Consider the following 15,413-nt stretch of genomic DNA (forward strand, 5'->3'; position numbering starts at 1 on the left):
TTTAAAAGAGCTCAAGCAGGAAAAGATAAAGTCATCAACTGAGCCAGTAGTCAAAGACTATGATAGTTCTGACCAGTAAATAACAATTAAACAAATACACTATAAAGAATCTGCATAAATCAGGAACATTGTCAAAATGCCCCAGAGTCACCTAACTCATCTTTCTTCCCCAGCCCTTGCCTCCAACACAGCAGTCACAGCCACGTGTGGCCACAGCACAGGAAGTGCGGCTGGTCCAAACTGAGAGGAGCCACAGTGTGAATACACTGACCCTTTCAAGTGAAGGCAAACTTTTTTCAATAAATCAGTCAGCCCTCCGTATCCACAGGCTTAGCATCCTTGGATTCAACCAACCACTGATGGAAACGGTGTTTCTGATCCAAGACTGGAAATCATGCATGCAGAGGGCCGAATGTATGCATTGTTCTATGCCATTTTATATAAGGTACGTGAGCATCTTTGGATTTTGGTATCTACAGGAGTCCTTGAACCAATCTCCTCGGATACCAAGGGACGACTACAGTTGAGTTTTTGAGGAGTCAAAAGTTAAAAGCAGATTTTTGTGTGGGGTGGGGTACCGGCACTCCAACCCGAGTTAAAGGTCAACTATCCAATTTTGAAGACTTAACTACAAAAAAAGAGAGTAAAATATCTCAATAACTAATGATTACATATTAAAGCATTTTGGATATATCAGGTTCAATGAATATACCATTAAAACTGATTTTGCCATCTTTCTTCACCTTTTTTTAAGTGACTACTGGAACACTTTGATCACACATGTGGCTCGTATCCTGTATCTACTGAATAGTGAGAATCTAGACCAGCCGTGGGCAAACTACGGCCCTCGGGCCGGATCCGGCCCGTTTGAAATGAATAAAACTAAAAAAAAAAAAAAGACCGTACCCTTTTATGTAATGATGTTTACTTTGAATTTATATTAGTTCACACAAACACTCCATCCATGCTTTTGTTCTGGCCCTCCGGTCCAGTTTAAGAACCCATTGTGGCCCTCGAGTCAAAAAGTTTGCCCACCCCTGATCTACCCCATCTAAAGCTTCAAGACTTGGAGGCACCTGAAGATAAGGGGAGATTTAGGAGAGATAATAAATGTGAATGATTTAACAAACCTCCAATAGGAGACAAAATAAGAAATTATGAGCCCTGGCCAGTGTTCTCAGTGGTTAGAGCACCAGTCCCTGCACTGAAGGGTGGCGGGTTCAATTCCGGGTCAAGGGCATGGGTACCTGGATTGCAGGTTCCATCACCGGCCCCAGTCAGGGTGTGTGCAGGAGGCAACCAATCGATGTGTCTCTCTCACATTAATGTTTCTCTCTCTCTCTCTCTCTCTCTCACCCTCCTTCCCTCCCTTATATTCTCTCTAAAAATATCAATGGAAAAAACTTCCTTGGGTGAGGATTAACAAAAATAAAATAAAAAAACAACTGAAGTGACTTAACCTGGAGGAAAAGCATGCAGATGGCACGGACACAGGTAGCCCTGTCCCTGCACTCATCTCTGTCTACCCACGGATAAGCAGGACAGTGTGCACCTGGGAGCATACCGTGCTACTCCAGTGAGAACAGGTCAAGGTTTACGAAAGTCTTACATGTCAAATAAATAAAGCACAACTCACAATGTAAGATTCTGAAACACAAACATGTTGAATAGTTTACATGAAGCTTGAGACTTAAATGCTGATTATAAACCTACTACATACACTTACTGAACAGACATTTCCTCACAGACTGCTGAGTATTACCAATAACTAAAATGTTATCACGGAAAAATGGATAATGATAATTCTTCCTCCAGGCGCCTGGTAACCCCAGCAGGCCAAGACTGCCCCCCCACCCCATCCTGTATGGATCTGCACCCCCAAAGGACTCACCATCAGATCTGTCATCTAGAGCTGCTCTCCCACTAGACCTCCCACTGCTGGGTTCAAGTCTAACAGTACTCGGCACAGAACAAAGGGAGCGTGCCGGAGTATAGCGTGGTCTCTTACTTCTGGTAAAGGTTCTAAATGAAGTGAAGGCTTGCACCAAAATGTTTTGAAGAGCGTAACAGTGGTGCCCTGACAGTCAGCTCAGTGGTTAGCGTGTCGTCCTGTGCACTAAAGGGCCACGGGTTCAATTCCCGGTAAAGGGCATGTCCCTGGGTTGCAGGTTCACTCCCCATGCCCAGGTCAATATGTGTGCAGGGGTCTCTCACATTGATGTTTCTCTCTCTCTCTCTCCCTCCCTCCCTCTCTCTCACTCCCCTTTCCTTCTCTCTCTGGAAAAAATATCCTCAGGTGAGGATTAAACAAACAAAAATAAAAAAGGAGAGTGAGTGAGCGACAGTGAACCCTGACTGGTGCTGGTATCCGTTCCTTCCCGCTTCCCTTCCTTTCTCCAGCTTCTCTCACTTAACTGACCTGCATCTCTCCATTGAGAATTCTGTAAACTTCTTTGGAATCAATGAAATTTTGGTAGACTTTATGTTGCTCATCTGTAAGACGGCAAAATAAGACCTATGGGGGAGAAAATAAAACAAAAAAACTATAATTTCAAAAAACATTTTAACGGAATAAAATAATTACAATATCAATGAAATTTCGTAATCCAACAGCACAATGTATGCAATTTTAACAATGTATCTCTTGTTTAAAAAACAAAATGAAGCCACATCTCAGAACTGAACAATAAGTCCAGTTCCCTCCTCTCATCAACCCCTATTTCTGTCCTCTGTCCACCTCCTGGTCCCCACCCACTGTCCTGAGAGTCCCTGAAGACTGGCCTCCTGCTCACAGGAGAGCTCAGGACCAGGTGCTCAGGGCTTGCTCCATCCTAGCCACCACATGCTGGGAGGCTCACCTCCCATGATGCCCCCTTGCCTCAGGTCAGGCCCACACCTCTGCTCCCACGGACTCTGCAGGCTGACTCATCCCCTTCCTCCATTTTCTTTCCTCTTCAATGTTTGCAAACACCACTTGAGTAATCCTTCTAAAACAGAACCCAGATGTTTACAATTCTTAATTTCTTAAATTTGCATTTCAGTCCTTTAAAAATGGCAACAGAAAAGCCTCCCCTCTCAATCGCAACAAGTTATTCACCAGGTACCTAGTGTCTGCAAATCACTGTTCTGGGTGCCATGCGGAACCCGAAGATGGGAAAGACAAAATCCCGATCTCGGAGTCCAGTCTAGGAGAGGCTCCAGCGGAGCCTAGTGAGGTCCCCAAGTGGAACCTCTGTGTTTGTGCGCTTGCAGAGGGGTGGGAACACCTTCAGGCAGAGGGGCCTCAGGTGCAAATGGGAGGAAAAGTGGGGCGTTTTTAAAAAATCGGAAGCAATTTGCCTTGGCTACTGCATGGAATACAAGAAGAAGCATTCTAGGATTCCATAGTAAAAATAAAGTGTTGCAAATAAGCTAAATCGGTATTCCTGGTGGGGAGAGGAATATCGAAGGTATCCAGCAACACTGCAATACTGAGAGGACTGGGGAGTGCCGACGAGCAGGCCATCGGACGACCCCACTGACTTATGAGGATGTGAAGCAGAGAAGGAGAGAATGAATCACCACAGCAACTGGTTGCTGGGGACTCAGAGGCAGTCAGAGGGCTGTGGCCTGAGCGGCCGGCAGGGGTGGGTGACCTGTGGGGAGTGCTAAGACCACGACTAAAGCTGGAGATGAGTTCTGCTGGGAAGGGAAGAGGCAGCCATGAAAGTAGCCTTGATGACCAATCTCCCAGATCCGTTAGAGTTTCAACACTCAACATCTACAAGGGATTTATTTTTAGATGCTGAACAGAAGGGTGGTCATCTATTCAGAGAACAGGACACTAGGATGAAATTTAAAAGGATGATCCCTCAAAAGTCTAAGTCAGATGATGTCACTCTCCGCTCAGTATCTTCCTGTGAATTTCCTCTCAAGTCTTCCCCATGCCCAGTGGCCCTGGTGATCTGGCCAGCAATCTGACTTCTTCCACTGAGCCCTCTCCTTGCTCCTGCCCCCCAGCTACACTGGCCTCCTTGAACGTACCCCCACTTTCCATCTGCCTAGAATGTTCTTCCTCCCAAATCCCCTATAAGTCCCTCCTTCACCTTCTTTAGGCCTCTGTTCAAATGACACTTTATTAGAGGTCTTCTCCACTTCCCTTATAAAAGTCTGCTTCCCCAAATCCTTGCCCTCATCACCCCTACCCCCATACCCTGCCTCACCTTTATCTCCACACTTATTAGCACCTGCCACCTGATGTATGTCTTTGTGGCTGTCTCTCCTCAAGAATGAATGTGAGTTCCGTGAGAACAAGTGTTTGCTTCGTTCACTGCTAACTCCCAGGTATATGACTGGCACCGAACACAATTTATAGCACGAACGAATTGAGGACTTGGGAAATAGAGAAGTTTAGAAAAAGTAGCTGCAGGAATCCATGGCTTAATAAGAGATCTAAAACTGTGCACCACAGGAGGAGTCCTGCTGAGGGCAGATGCCACTGCAGACTCACCTGCCACACACCTGTACATACAGCCCGCCCACAGCCCCTGCGACCACGCCTATTACCCTCACCAATTCTGCACCTGAAACAGAGAGTGACGGACAGGTACACCGCGCTTTAGGAATATTTTGGCAACTCCTGGATTTACAGACCTGCTCATTTTTATCCGGTAAAGAAAGACTCATCTTGACATCTGACTTCATTCTCCGTAGAAGGTATGGATTTATGGTATCTCGTAAGACACACGCACACTTATAAGCAGTTTTAACCTTTAGTAAGACAAAATAAGACACAATTACTGAATGTTTAAGGAATGTATTTGTTTCTAACTCTCGATTCCAATGCTTGAAAAAAGAATTTTCAAAAGAATGACCAATGATTATACAATATGTTCCAGGAGGTAGGAGCTTTCATAATATCAGTAAAAAAACACATCTTATTAACCAAAATGTGCAAGCAAAAGAACAGCTGGTAATTTTGTACCCTATTTCTTTTCTATACTTTGCTTTAATTATTACTGTATAGTTAAACCCTAAAATGGAGATTTATTTGGTTCCCAACCATCCTCTAGGGAAAAACTGCTTGCAAACAAATCTCTACTTACAATCTCATTCTCCAAAAGCTACAAGAGAACAGCTACTCTGCAAGCTGAAGATCAAAAGGCAACCAGAGGGGAAGCTGCAGCAGTGGAGGCAGCCAGATAATCAGCAGAGATTACTGCCCTTTGGAGACTTCAGAGTGAGTTCAAGACAAGCCCTATGATCCCAGAAATGAAAGGTCGCTCAGGTCTACCACGGAGCATATGGCTCTGTAATGGAGCAGCCACATGAGATGGTATTAACTATGTAGAAAAACAAAGACCCACAGCACAGAAATCACTGCATTTCATTTAAAGGCAAACAAAGAATTCAATAAATTATTAATATTAAAAAAAATCTACATAGGCTTAACAACCTAGTGAATTACTATTTAATGGAAAAAAATTCTAACTAAGTTTATATTTAAGAAAGTTAGCTGCAAAATGAATGAGAGGTTGATCAAAATACAGAAAAATTCATGTTACAAACTTAACATGGTAAAAAAGAAAAAATTTAAAAGACCCTAAGAAGACCTCAAGTATGTATATATATGTGCATGTATGTGTGTTTATCTTCTGTGATATTTTTGCTAAAAAATGCAAAACCTGAATCCAATCACAAAGAATGAAAGACAAACCCAAAGTGAGGCACATTCTATAAAATAACAGGCCTGTGGTCTTCAAAAATGTCAAGGTCATCGAAAGGCATAAGAAAAGTTAGAGAAACTGTACAAAATTAAAGGAGACTAAAGAGACACAGATACTACCAGAACTGGCAAAATGTAAATGACATACACATTAGATAACAAAATTCTATCAATATTATATTTCCTCCTCTAATGTTTATGCTGTGGTTCTGTTAAGAAAATGTCCTTGTTCTTAAAAAATACACACTGAAGGGTTTAGAGGAAAGAGCATCATCTGCAACTTGCTCTCAGATGATTCAGAAACAAACCTAATCTGTGCAGACAGAGGGGGGGGAGGGAGGGAAGATCGAGAAAATATGCCAAAACGTTAGCTAAATACGAACTAGTGAATCTAGGTGAAGAGCATGTAATTCTTTCTTTCTCAGATGATTCAGAAACAAACATAATCTGTGCAGATAGAGGTGGGGGGGAGGGAGGGAAGGGAAGATCAAGAAAATATGGCAAAACATTAGCTAAATAAGAACAACTAGTGAATCTAGGTGAAGAGCATGTAATTCTTTCTAATTTCTGTTAAACTTGAAATTATTTCTAGCCCAGCCAGTGTTGCTCAATGGTGAGCACCTACCCATGAACCAGGAGGTCACGGTTTGATTCTAGGTTATGGCACATGCCTGGATTGCAGGCTCAATCCCCAGTAGGGGGTGTGCAGGAGGCAGCCAATCAATGATTTCTTCTCATCATTGATGGTTCTATCTCTCTCCCCGTCTCCCTTCCTCTCTCTCTGAAATCAATAAAGACATATTTTTTAGAAGAAATTATTTCTAAATAAAAAACCACTATAAATGAAGAACAATAGGGATTCCGTGGAGGAAGAGAGCCCTTACAAAAGTTAATTAAAAATCATTCAATCTCAAGATGTAAAAGGTATTAAAATTGTTGTTGACAATCCTCTAATTGTAAAGGTCTAAAATTCTATTTCTAATCAAGTATTTCAAACATGTGAACGTCGTTCAGTGAAAGGCTTTCTGTAGAGGCTCAGGCCGCCCCTGAGGGCTGTGCAGAAGCTCTGCCTCTCACCCAGGATGGAGCCTGCCCTCAGGTCGGCTTCCCGTCCTGCTGTCCTTGCCTGTGACAACCCCATTCTCCCAGTCACCCAGGCCTAAAATCTCAGGGCTCAGCAGCAAGCTCACCACCACCTATCCCATTTCCTTTATCTTAGCAGCCTCCACATCTCATTTGTTCTGCCTAAAAAATTGCCACCAGGAGCCCTGCTCACCACTTTCTTTCTCAGCATTACCACCCAGGTCCAGATCCAGGCCCAAGTCCTCATTGCCCTCACCCCCAGGGGTCCTGCAGGGCCCTCAATGCAGCCTGAGTCCCCACCTGCAGCCTGAGTACCCACCTGCAGCCTGAGAACCCCACCCGCAGCCTGAGTACCCACCTGCAGCCTGAGAACCCCACCCGCAGCCTGAGTACCCACCTGCAGCCTGAGAACCCCACCCGCAGCCTGAGTACCCACCTGCAGCCTGAGAACCCCACCCGCAGCCTGAGTACCCACCTGCAGCCTGAGAACCCCACCCGCAGCCTGAGTACCCACCTGCAGCCTGAGAACCCCACCCGCAGCCTGAGTACCCACCTGCAGCCTGAGAACCCCACCCGCAGCCTGAGTACCCACCTGCAGCCTGAGAACCCCACCCGCAGCCTGAGTACCCACCTGCAGCCTGAGAACCCCACCCGCAGCCTGAGTACCCACCTGCAGCCTGAGAACCCCACCCGCAGCCTGAGTACCCACCTGCAGCCTGAGAACCCCACCCGCAGCCTGAGTACCCACCTGCAGCCTGAGAACCCCACCCGCAGCCTGAGTACCCACCTGCAGCCTGAGAACCCCACCCGCAGCCTGAGTACCCACCTGCAGCCTGAGAACCCCACCCGCAGCCTGAGTACCCACCTGCAGCCTGAGAACCCCACCCGCAGCCTGAGTACCCACCTGCAGCCTGAGAACCCCACCCGCAGCCTGAGTACCCACCTGCAGCCTGAGAACCCCACCCGCAGCCTGAGTACCCACCTGCAGCCTGAGAACCCCACCCGCAGCCTGAGTACCCACCTGCAGCCTGAGAACCCCACCCGCAGCCTGAGTACCCACCTGCAGCCTGAGAACCCCACCCGCAGCCTGAGTACCCACCTGCAGCCTGAGAACCCCACCCGCAGCCTGAGTACCCACCTGCAGCCTGAGAACCCCACCCGCAGCCTGAGTACCCACCTGCAGCCTGAGAACCCCACCCGCAGCCTGAGTACCCACCTGCAGCCTGAGAACCCCACCCGCAGCCTGAGTACCCACCTGCAGCCTGAGAACCCCACCCGCAGCCTGAGTACCCACCTGCAGCCTGAGAACCCCACCCGCAGCCTGAGTACCCACCTGCAGCCTGAGAACCCCACCCGCAGCCTGAGTACCCACCTGCAGCCTGAGAACCCCACCCGCAGCCTGAGTACCCACCTGCAGCCTGAGAACCCCACCCGCAGCCTGAGTACCCACCTGCAGCCTGAGAACCCCACCCGCAGCCTGAGTACCCACCTGCAGCCTGAGAACCCCACCCGCAGCCTGAGTACCCACCTGCAGCCTGAGAACCCCACCCGCAGCCTGAGTACCCACCTGCAGCCTGAGAACCCCACCCGCAGCCTGAGTACCCACCTGCAGCCTGAGAACCCCACCCGCAGCCTGAGTACCCACCTGCAGCCTGAGAACCCCACCCGCAGCCTGAGTACCCACCTGCAGCCTGAGAACCCCACCCGCAGCCTGAGTACCCACCTGCAGCCTGAGAACCCCACCCGCAGCCTGAGTACCCACCTGCAGCCTGAGAACCCCACCCGCAGCCTGAGTACCCACCTGCAGCCTGAGAACCCCACCCGCAGCCTGAGTACCCACCTGCAGCCTGAGAACCCCACCCGCAGCCTGAGTACCCACCTGCAGCCTGAATACCCACCTGCAGCCTGAGTACCCACCTGTAGCCTGGTACCTGGGAGAACAGCCCTCTCCCATCTCCGCTCAGACAGCCTCTGTGGCTCTTCCTTGCCTGAGCGCCTCTGCCTCCCTTTCAAGGCTCCCCTTTCCGGAACCCACAGCTTTCCTGGTGCTTCCCCACAAGCATTTCCAGTCCAGTGAAGTGTGTCTCTTCACTCCCCATGGCCACATAAGGTGGCTGTTGCCTTGTTCTCGGGCCTGTTTTCCCAGAATCAGGATAAGGGATACCTTGTCTCATTAAGTCTTCCCTGAACAGTTCTCTCTGGTTTCCCCTTCCTAAGACTTTATACTACTTTATAATATGTACTACCCCAATCTGCACTAAATTATATGCTGTCCAGAACTGATTCACTCGTTTCATAATTTGACTGCTCTCAAATATTTTACATGGGTCATTCCCTCCCTTCCCCGCCTTCACCCTCCCTCCCCTCGCCGAAATTAAAAAAATATATATTTTACATGATTTTAAAAAAATCATCTGGAAAAATATGAGCTATTAAGCAAACATAATTTTGTGATTTTTATCAGATACCAATTTACAGGCTTGGCTCTTTCCCTTATTTCTAAACAGCGTGGGTACAAAGTATAATAATGAAATCTAGAAATACTAACAGTGTTACCTGTACTGGGGAGGCATTTGAATATCCCCCCATGGTGATGGGGACCGAGAACTGCTCCATAAACACAGGTAACGTGCCCAACTTCCCTGGGAAGACAAAGTCAAAGAGCGACCACAGCTCACGGAGGTTATTTTGCATCGGAGAGCCAGACAAGATGATGCGATGAGGGGTGCGGAACTATTTCGAGGAAGAAAATATTTTCTTATTAAATTCAGCTTTTAACAGATGATCACCGACCCTACCCCAAAACACTCCCACTCTATTTTGTTATTTAACACATTTACATATCATTTTGGTCTTTCCAAAACACAGAAGACATTTTATGTAATTTTAATTCTTCAATTACATAAGGGGAGAATTATTTCTTATTGTTCTACCTGAATACTATGGATTTGAGTTAGATTTGGTTACATTCTAACAACTGATCCCTATAAGGATATTAATATGAACAATTAGAATTCTTTAAAAAACATGACTAAGAGCAAGAAGAATTGTCTGTATTAAAGCTAAATGTGTATTTCAAATCCCGGTTGCAAAGGCACAAGGAAAGATTTAGTAAATGCGTTACTAAAATCGGGGAGTTTATTCTCTGTTAAATATTTATTACCCACCTGGCAATCCCCCTTGTTCCAAGAGGTCATACCTGTTTGCAAGCAAGGGTGATGGCAGCATTTGGATTTCGAATTTTGTGTCCCTCATCCAAGATCACGTAGTGCCAGTCATGCCTACTAATATCATCTTGCCTCAGTCGAATGTAGGAGTAGGAAGTGATCAAAATTCCATGACAATGAGCAATATCTCGAATTAGTTTCTCCTAAAATGATAATAAAATGGAAAAGCAAGTTTTAAATAAAAAGTTAAATTATATAAGCATGACTCTTAAAATGACAATCTTCCAATCATTGTGCAATCTAAAGAACTTTATAAATATGTATACAAACACAATACAGACAACTGTAGTTCTACATTAGCAGCAATGGAAGGTTACTGCATGTTTCATTCATCTGTAAGTAGCAAGCACTAACATAGCCATTACTGGGCGAAGGGGCTCAAAAGAAGACTACAAAAAATTATAACATACACTTACTCAATTTTTATTTTTCCAAAACCTCCTTTGTGTCAATCCTTGTTAAACTTAAAACAACAAGGTAGATGGAAAGTGATTTATTTTAATACAAAAGCTAGAAAATGAGAGAAAAGCCAACGAGACAAGATAAACAAATCCAGGAGTTCTAACAATTTATGGCATGAATTCCAGGAGAATAGGGTCGAAAGGATATAAAAGTAATCATTTTTTTTTAAAGGTAGGAAAAAATCTGAGGAGAGACTTGGGTCTAGAAAGCAAAACATCCAAGAGTGTCAGGTGGAAGGAAACACTAAAAAAAGACATAGACCTACGCAAATACCTACTAGATGTCTGAATTCCAAAAATAAAGAAAAATAAGAGAAACTACTGTAGTTTTTAGAATAAAAAAGAGAAAAGATTTCCTTCAGAGTAAAGACTAACTGTGGTATCTTTTATGCAACATTAAAATTTTCAGAAAACAGCCCGGCCAGCGTGGCTCAGTGGTTGAGCAATGACCACCTATGAACCAGGAGGTCACGGTTCGATTCCAGGTTGGGGCACATGCCTGGGTTGCGGGCTCAAACCCCAGTGTGGGGCATGCAGGAGGCAGCTGATCAATAATTATCTCTCATCATTTATGTTTCTATCTCTCTCACCCACTCCCTTCTTCTCTGAAATCAATAAAAACTTATTTTTTTAAAAAAATTTTTTTCAGAAAACAACTGGAAAATCTTTCCATATTTCGAGGGGAAAGCAGTGACCTGGGAATTCTGCACTGATCCAAAGTAGCAGTCATGCTTGAGAGGAAAAGAAATTCCACCTCAGACAGGCAGGGGCAGAGCATAAAGCAGCAGGAGGTGGGCCTGGTACAGTGGGCCAGCGCAGGGCTGCATCACCCAGAGAACACGGTGAGCCCGCAGACCTCAGGCCGGAAAGCTCATCACAGACAGCATGCTCCAGGCAACCCTGAGAGAGGACAGAGGCCCCAGTACTAACCCCCACTTCACAGATGAGGAAACTGTAGCTTAGAGACAGTAAATAACACATCAGGTCACACAGCTGAGAAGTGGTGGGGTCAGGGTTTGAATACAGAAAGGCAGCCAACTCTAAAGCTAATTAGCTGAATGTTTCCCAACATTGCCTCTTACTTTACCATAAAAGTAAAAGAATTTTAAGGGAAAATTACATGTAATATACATTCTAGTTCTTAAAATAAATTATTAAAACAATAATTAAGTAAATATTAACACTGTTAAATAGTAATGAAACTGTTAAAAAAGGATTTAAAATATAAAAAGGGATATATTAAATGTTATTATAATTCCAATTTAGTTTACCAAAACCTAGAGTGACAATAAGGGAAAATAAAAGTGTACTAAAAATCTTACCCTGTCCAAGGGTAAAATGGGGCTGAGGTGATCAATATAGTTTAATTTCTTATCCGCAAGAGAAAAATACAATTGTAAACCATTTATGCCCACTTACTGATACATATTTGCTACTCTGGCATGAATACGAAAAAAAGAAATAAGATTATAGAACTAGCAAACCTCTGTAGGGGAAACAAGACGAAACATGCCAGGGGTCTCCATATGACAGTGGGTAATTAGCAGCTACACTTGCCACTGGGTAAATACAGCAAAAACATTATGGGACTTATCGAAGATATACCAAGGAAATGCAAACAAAAACAGGCAGGATAAGAAAGACAAATATCAAACAAAAAGAAGTGAACAGAAAAAAAGAGGGATATTTTCTATTTTAAAGGAAACAACATAAAGAAAGAAGAGCCATGAACCTTTACCTACCAAAAAAGCACCACGAGACAGGAAAGCAAAGCCCTGAGCGCTACAGTGACAAAGTGGCCTAGCCACAGCCTTCGGGGACCTGACCACTGCCTCTCAGAGTGTGACAGATCTGAAGAGAAAAAACATTAAAGAAAACAAAAATTTTAAAATTAAGATACAAGGGATCTGAGTGCACCATGGCTCTCAGCAGTGCTCACACCACACGAGGAACACCCCTCTTCACACCTCAGAAAGGCTGGGATCAAACCCAGCAGTCACGCAATCTGCTGAATCAGGAAAATGGGAGGATGGATAACACAAAAACAAAAATTAGTGACTCTTAAAGAAAAAACCTGATAGAAATGATAAAGCAAAAAACTAAACAATTCTTTGAAAAGACAAAACAAAAGAGATGAACCTCTAAAAAGTTAACCCAAGAACACACAGACGCGGATGCACAGCACAAGAACTGGCAAAGCAGTGTCACCGCAGATGCAGAGAAGACAAAATGCTAGCCAACGCTGCGTGCAGTCTAATGTCAAAAGATCATCTGTCAGGAGATGACTGTTGACAAAATCAATCACCAAACTGGACTCAAGAAAAATGAGACAAACCAATCAGTCTACCACACCCAAAGGTTTCATGAGTGAAGTAAAAATCCATCCTGTTAAACTGTCCCAAAACACAAAAAAGATAGAATAAATTCCAAGTCATGAATATAAAGCTAGCAAAACTCTGTTTTCAAAACTGACAGACATACACATTAGAGATCCATTACTTTATAAATAAAATTTAGCAATTTATTAACCTAATCATGCTATTACAGGAACATAAGAATAGATAAATATCAGGAAACCTAATACAATAATTCATGTAATCACAATCATATATTTTTAAAAATTCAACATCTTCAAAAATGATATTATCTTAATAAACTATGCTTAGAATATTTTTAATTAGAGTACAAAAGGGTATAACAAGGGCCAAGAAATTTATGAAATAAAAATAAAGAGGAGTTTAATAAAATAAACTTCCAGCAAACGAAAGCCCTGGGCCAGACAGTTTCACAGGGGAGTTCCACCAAGCATTCAAAGAAGAACTAAAACCTATCCTCCTCAGACTATTCCAAAAAATTCAAGAGGAAGGAACACTTCCAAGCTCTTTCTATGAAGCCAGCATCACCCTAATTCCAAAACCAGATAAAGACACGACAAGGAAAGAGAATGACAGGCCAATATCTCTGATGAACATAGATGCTAAAATCTTCAACAAAATTCTAGCAAATTAATCCAGCATTACATTAGAAAGATCATACACCATGACCAAGTGGGATTTATTCCAGGGATGCAGGCTGGTACAATATCCGCAAATCCATAAACGTGATATATCATATAAACAAACTGAGAGATAAAAATCACATAATTATATCAATTGATGGAGAAAAAGCATTTGACAAAATCCAACACCCTTTCCTGATAAAAACTCTCAAAGTAGGAATAGAGGTATCATACCTCAATATAATAAAACTAGAGGCTCAGTGCACGGATTCGTGCACCAGTGGGGTCCCTCGGCCTGGCCTGCGGGGATCAGGCCGAAACTGGCTCTCTGACATCCCCTGAAGGGTCCTGGATTGCGAGAGGGCACAGGCCAGGCCTAGGGACCCCACTCATGCATGAATTTTGTGCACCGGGCCTCTAGTTTAGTAATAACCTTCTATGCACCAAAGTTGTGAGTTTGTTGCGTGTTTGTTTACAAGGGAAGGAACGTTTTTTAGTTTTGTTTTAATTTCAGTTGGAAATAAATATTAAAACCCTAAAGTCTTAATATCCAACGGTCTCTTAGGCTTTTATATATATAGATCTTTATATGACAATCCTACCGCCAACATCATTTAGCAAAAGCTAAAACCATTTCCCCTAAGAACAGGAACAAGACAGGAATGCTCACTCTCACCACTCCTGTTCGACATAGTACTGGAAGTGCTAGCCATAGCGATCAGACAAGAAGAAGAAATAAAAAGCATCCAAATTGGAAAAGAAGAACTAAAACTATCATTATTCACAGATGACATGATATTGTACATAGAAAACCATAAAGGCTCCATAAGAAAACTACTAGATTTAACAAATGAATTTGGCAATGTAGCTGGATACAAAATTAACACGCAGATATCTATGGCTTTTTTATACACCAATAATGAACTCACAGAAAGAGAAATAAACAAACAAAAAATCCCTTTTATCACTGCACCAAAAAAATTAAGATACCTAGGAATAAAAGCTTAACTAAGGAAGTAAAAGACCTGTACTCGGAAAACTACAGGACATTGAAAAAAGAGATAGAGAAAGACAAACAAATGGAAGAATATCCCATGTTCATGGACTGGTAGAATCAACATCATTAAAATGTCCATACTACCCAAAGCAATTTATAGATTCAATGCACTCCCCATTAAAATACCAATTTTAATGCACTCCCCATTAAAATTCACAGACCTAGAACAAACTCTCCAAAAATTCATATGGAATAAAAAAAGACCCTGAATAGCCACAGCAATCTTGAGAAAGAAGAACAAAGTTGGAGGGATCACAATACCAGATATCAAGCTGTATTACAAAGCCACTGTTCTCAAAACTGCCTGGTACTGGCACAAGAACAGACATATAGACCAGTGGTCGGCAAACTGCAGCCCCTTGAGTGTGGCTCTTCCACAAAATACCACGTGCAGGCGCGCATGTACAGTGCAATTGAAACTTCGTGGCCACACTCAAGGGGCCAAAGAGCCGCATGTGGCTCGCGAGCTGCAGTTTGCCAACCACTGATATAGACCAATGGAACAGAACAGAGAACCCAGAAATCGACACAAGCCATTATGCTCAATTAATATTTGACAAAGGAGGCAAGAGCATACAATGGATCAAGACAGTCTCTTCAATAAATGGTGTTGGGAAAATTTAACAGAAACATGCAAAAAAATGAAACTAGACTACCAACTTACACCATACACAAAAATAAACTCAAAATGGATAAAAGACTGAAACGTAAGACAGGAAACCATAAAAATTTTAGAAGAATCAATAGGCAGCAAAATAGCAGACATTTGTAGTAGCAATAGCTTTATCGATACAGCTCCTAGGACAATGGAAACTAAGGAGAAAATAAACAAATGGGACTACATCAAAATAAAAAGCTTCTGCACAGCAAAAGAAACCATCAA

At 43.6% G+C, this 15,413-nt stretch overlaps 1 protein-coding gene across 1 annotated transcript in view; it reads right to left on the reverse strand.

Moving 5' to 3' along the window:
* ERCC6 (excision repair cross-complementation group 6) overlaps window positions 1-15,413 on the reverse strand; it is an 82,176-nt gene that overhangs the window by 9,759 nt on the left and 57,004 nt on the right. Inside the window, exons 9-12 of the mRNA XM_005853199.2 lie at window positions 9,987-10,157; window positions 9,344-9,520; window positions 4,633-4,749; window positions 2,420-2,515 (exon numbers count right to left, since the gene is read on the reverse strand). Coding sequence (XP_005853261.1) covers window positions 2,420-2,515; window positions 4,633-4,749; window positions 9,344-9,520; window positions 9,987-10,157 — 561 coding nt within the window. The remainder of the gene's footprint in view (window positions 1-2,419; window positions 2,516-4,632; window positions 4,750-9,343; window positions 9,521-9,986; window positions 10,158-15,413) is intronic.

The sequence above is a fragment of the Myotis brandtii genome, unplaced genomic scaffold (assembly GCF_000412655.1).
Source record: "Myotis brandtii unplaced genomic scaffold, ASM41265v1 scaffold1003, whole genome shotgun sequence".
Taxonomy (NCBI): domain Eukaryota; kingdom Metazoa; phylum Chordata; class Mammalia; order Chiroptera; family Vespertilionidae; genus Myotis; species Myotis brandtii.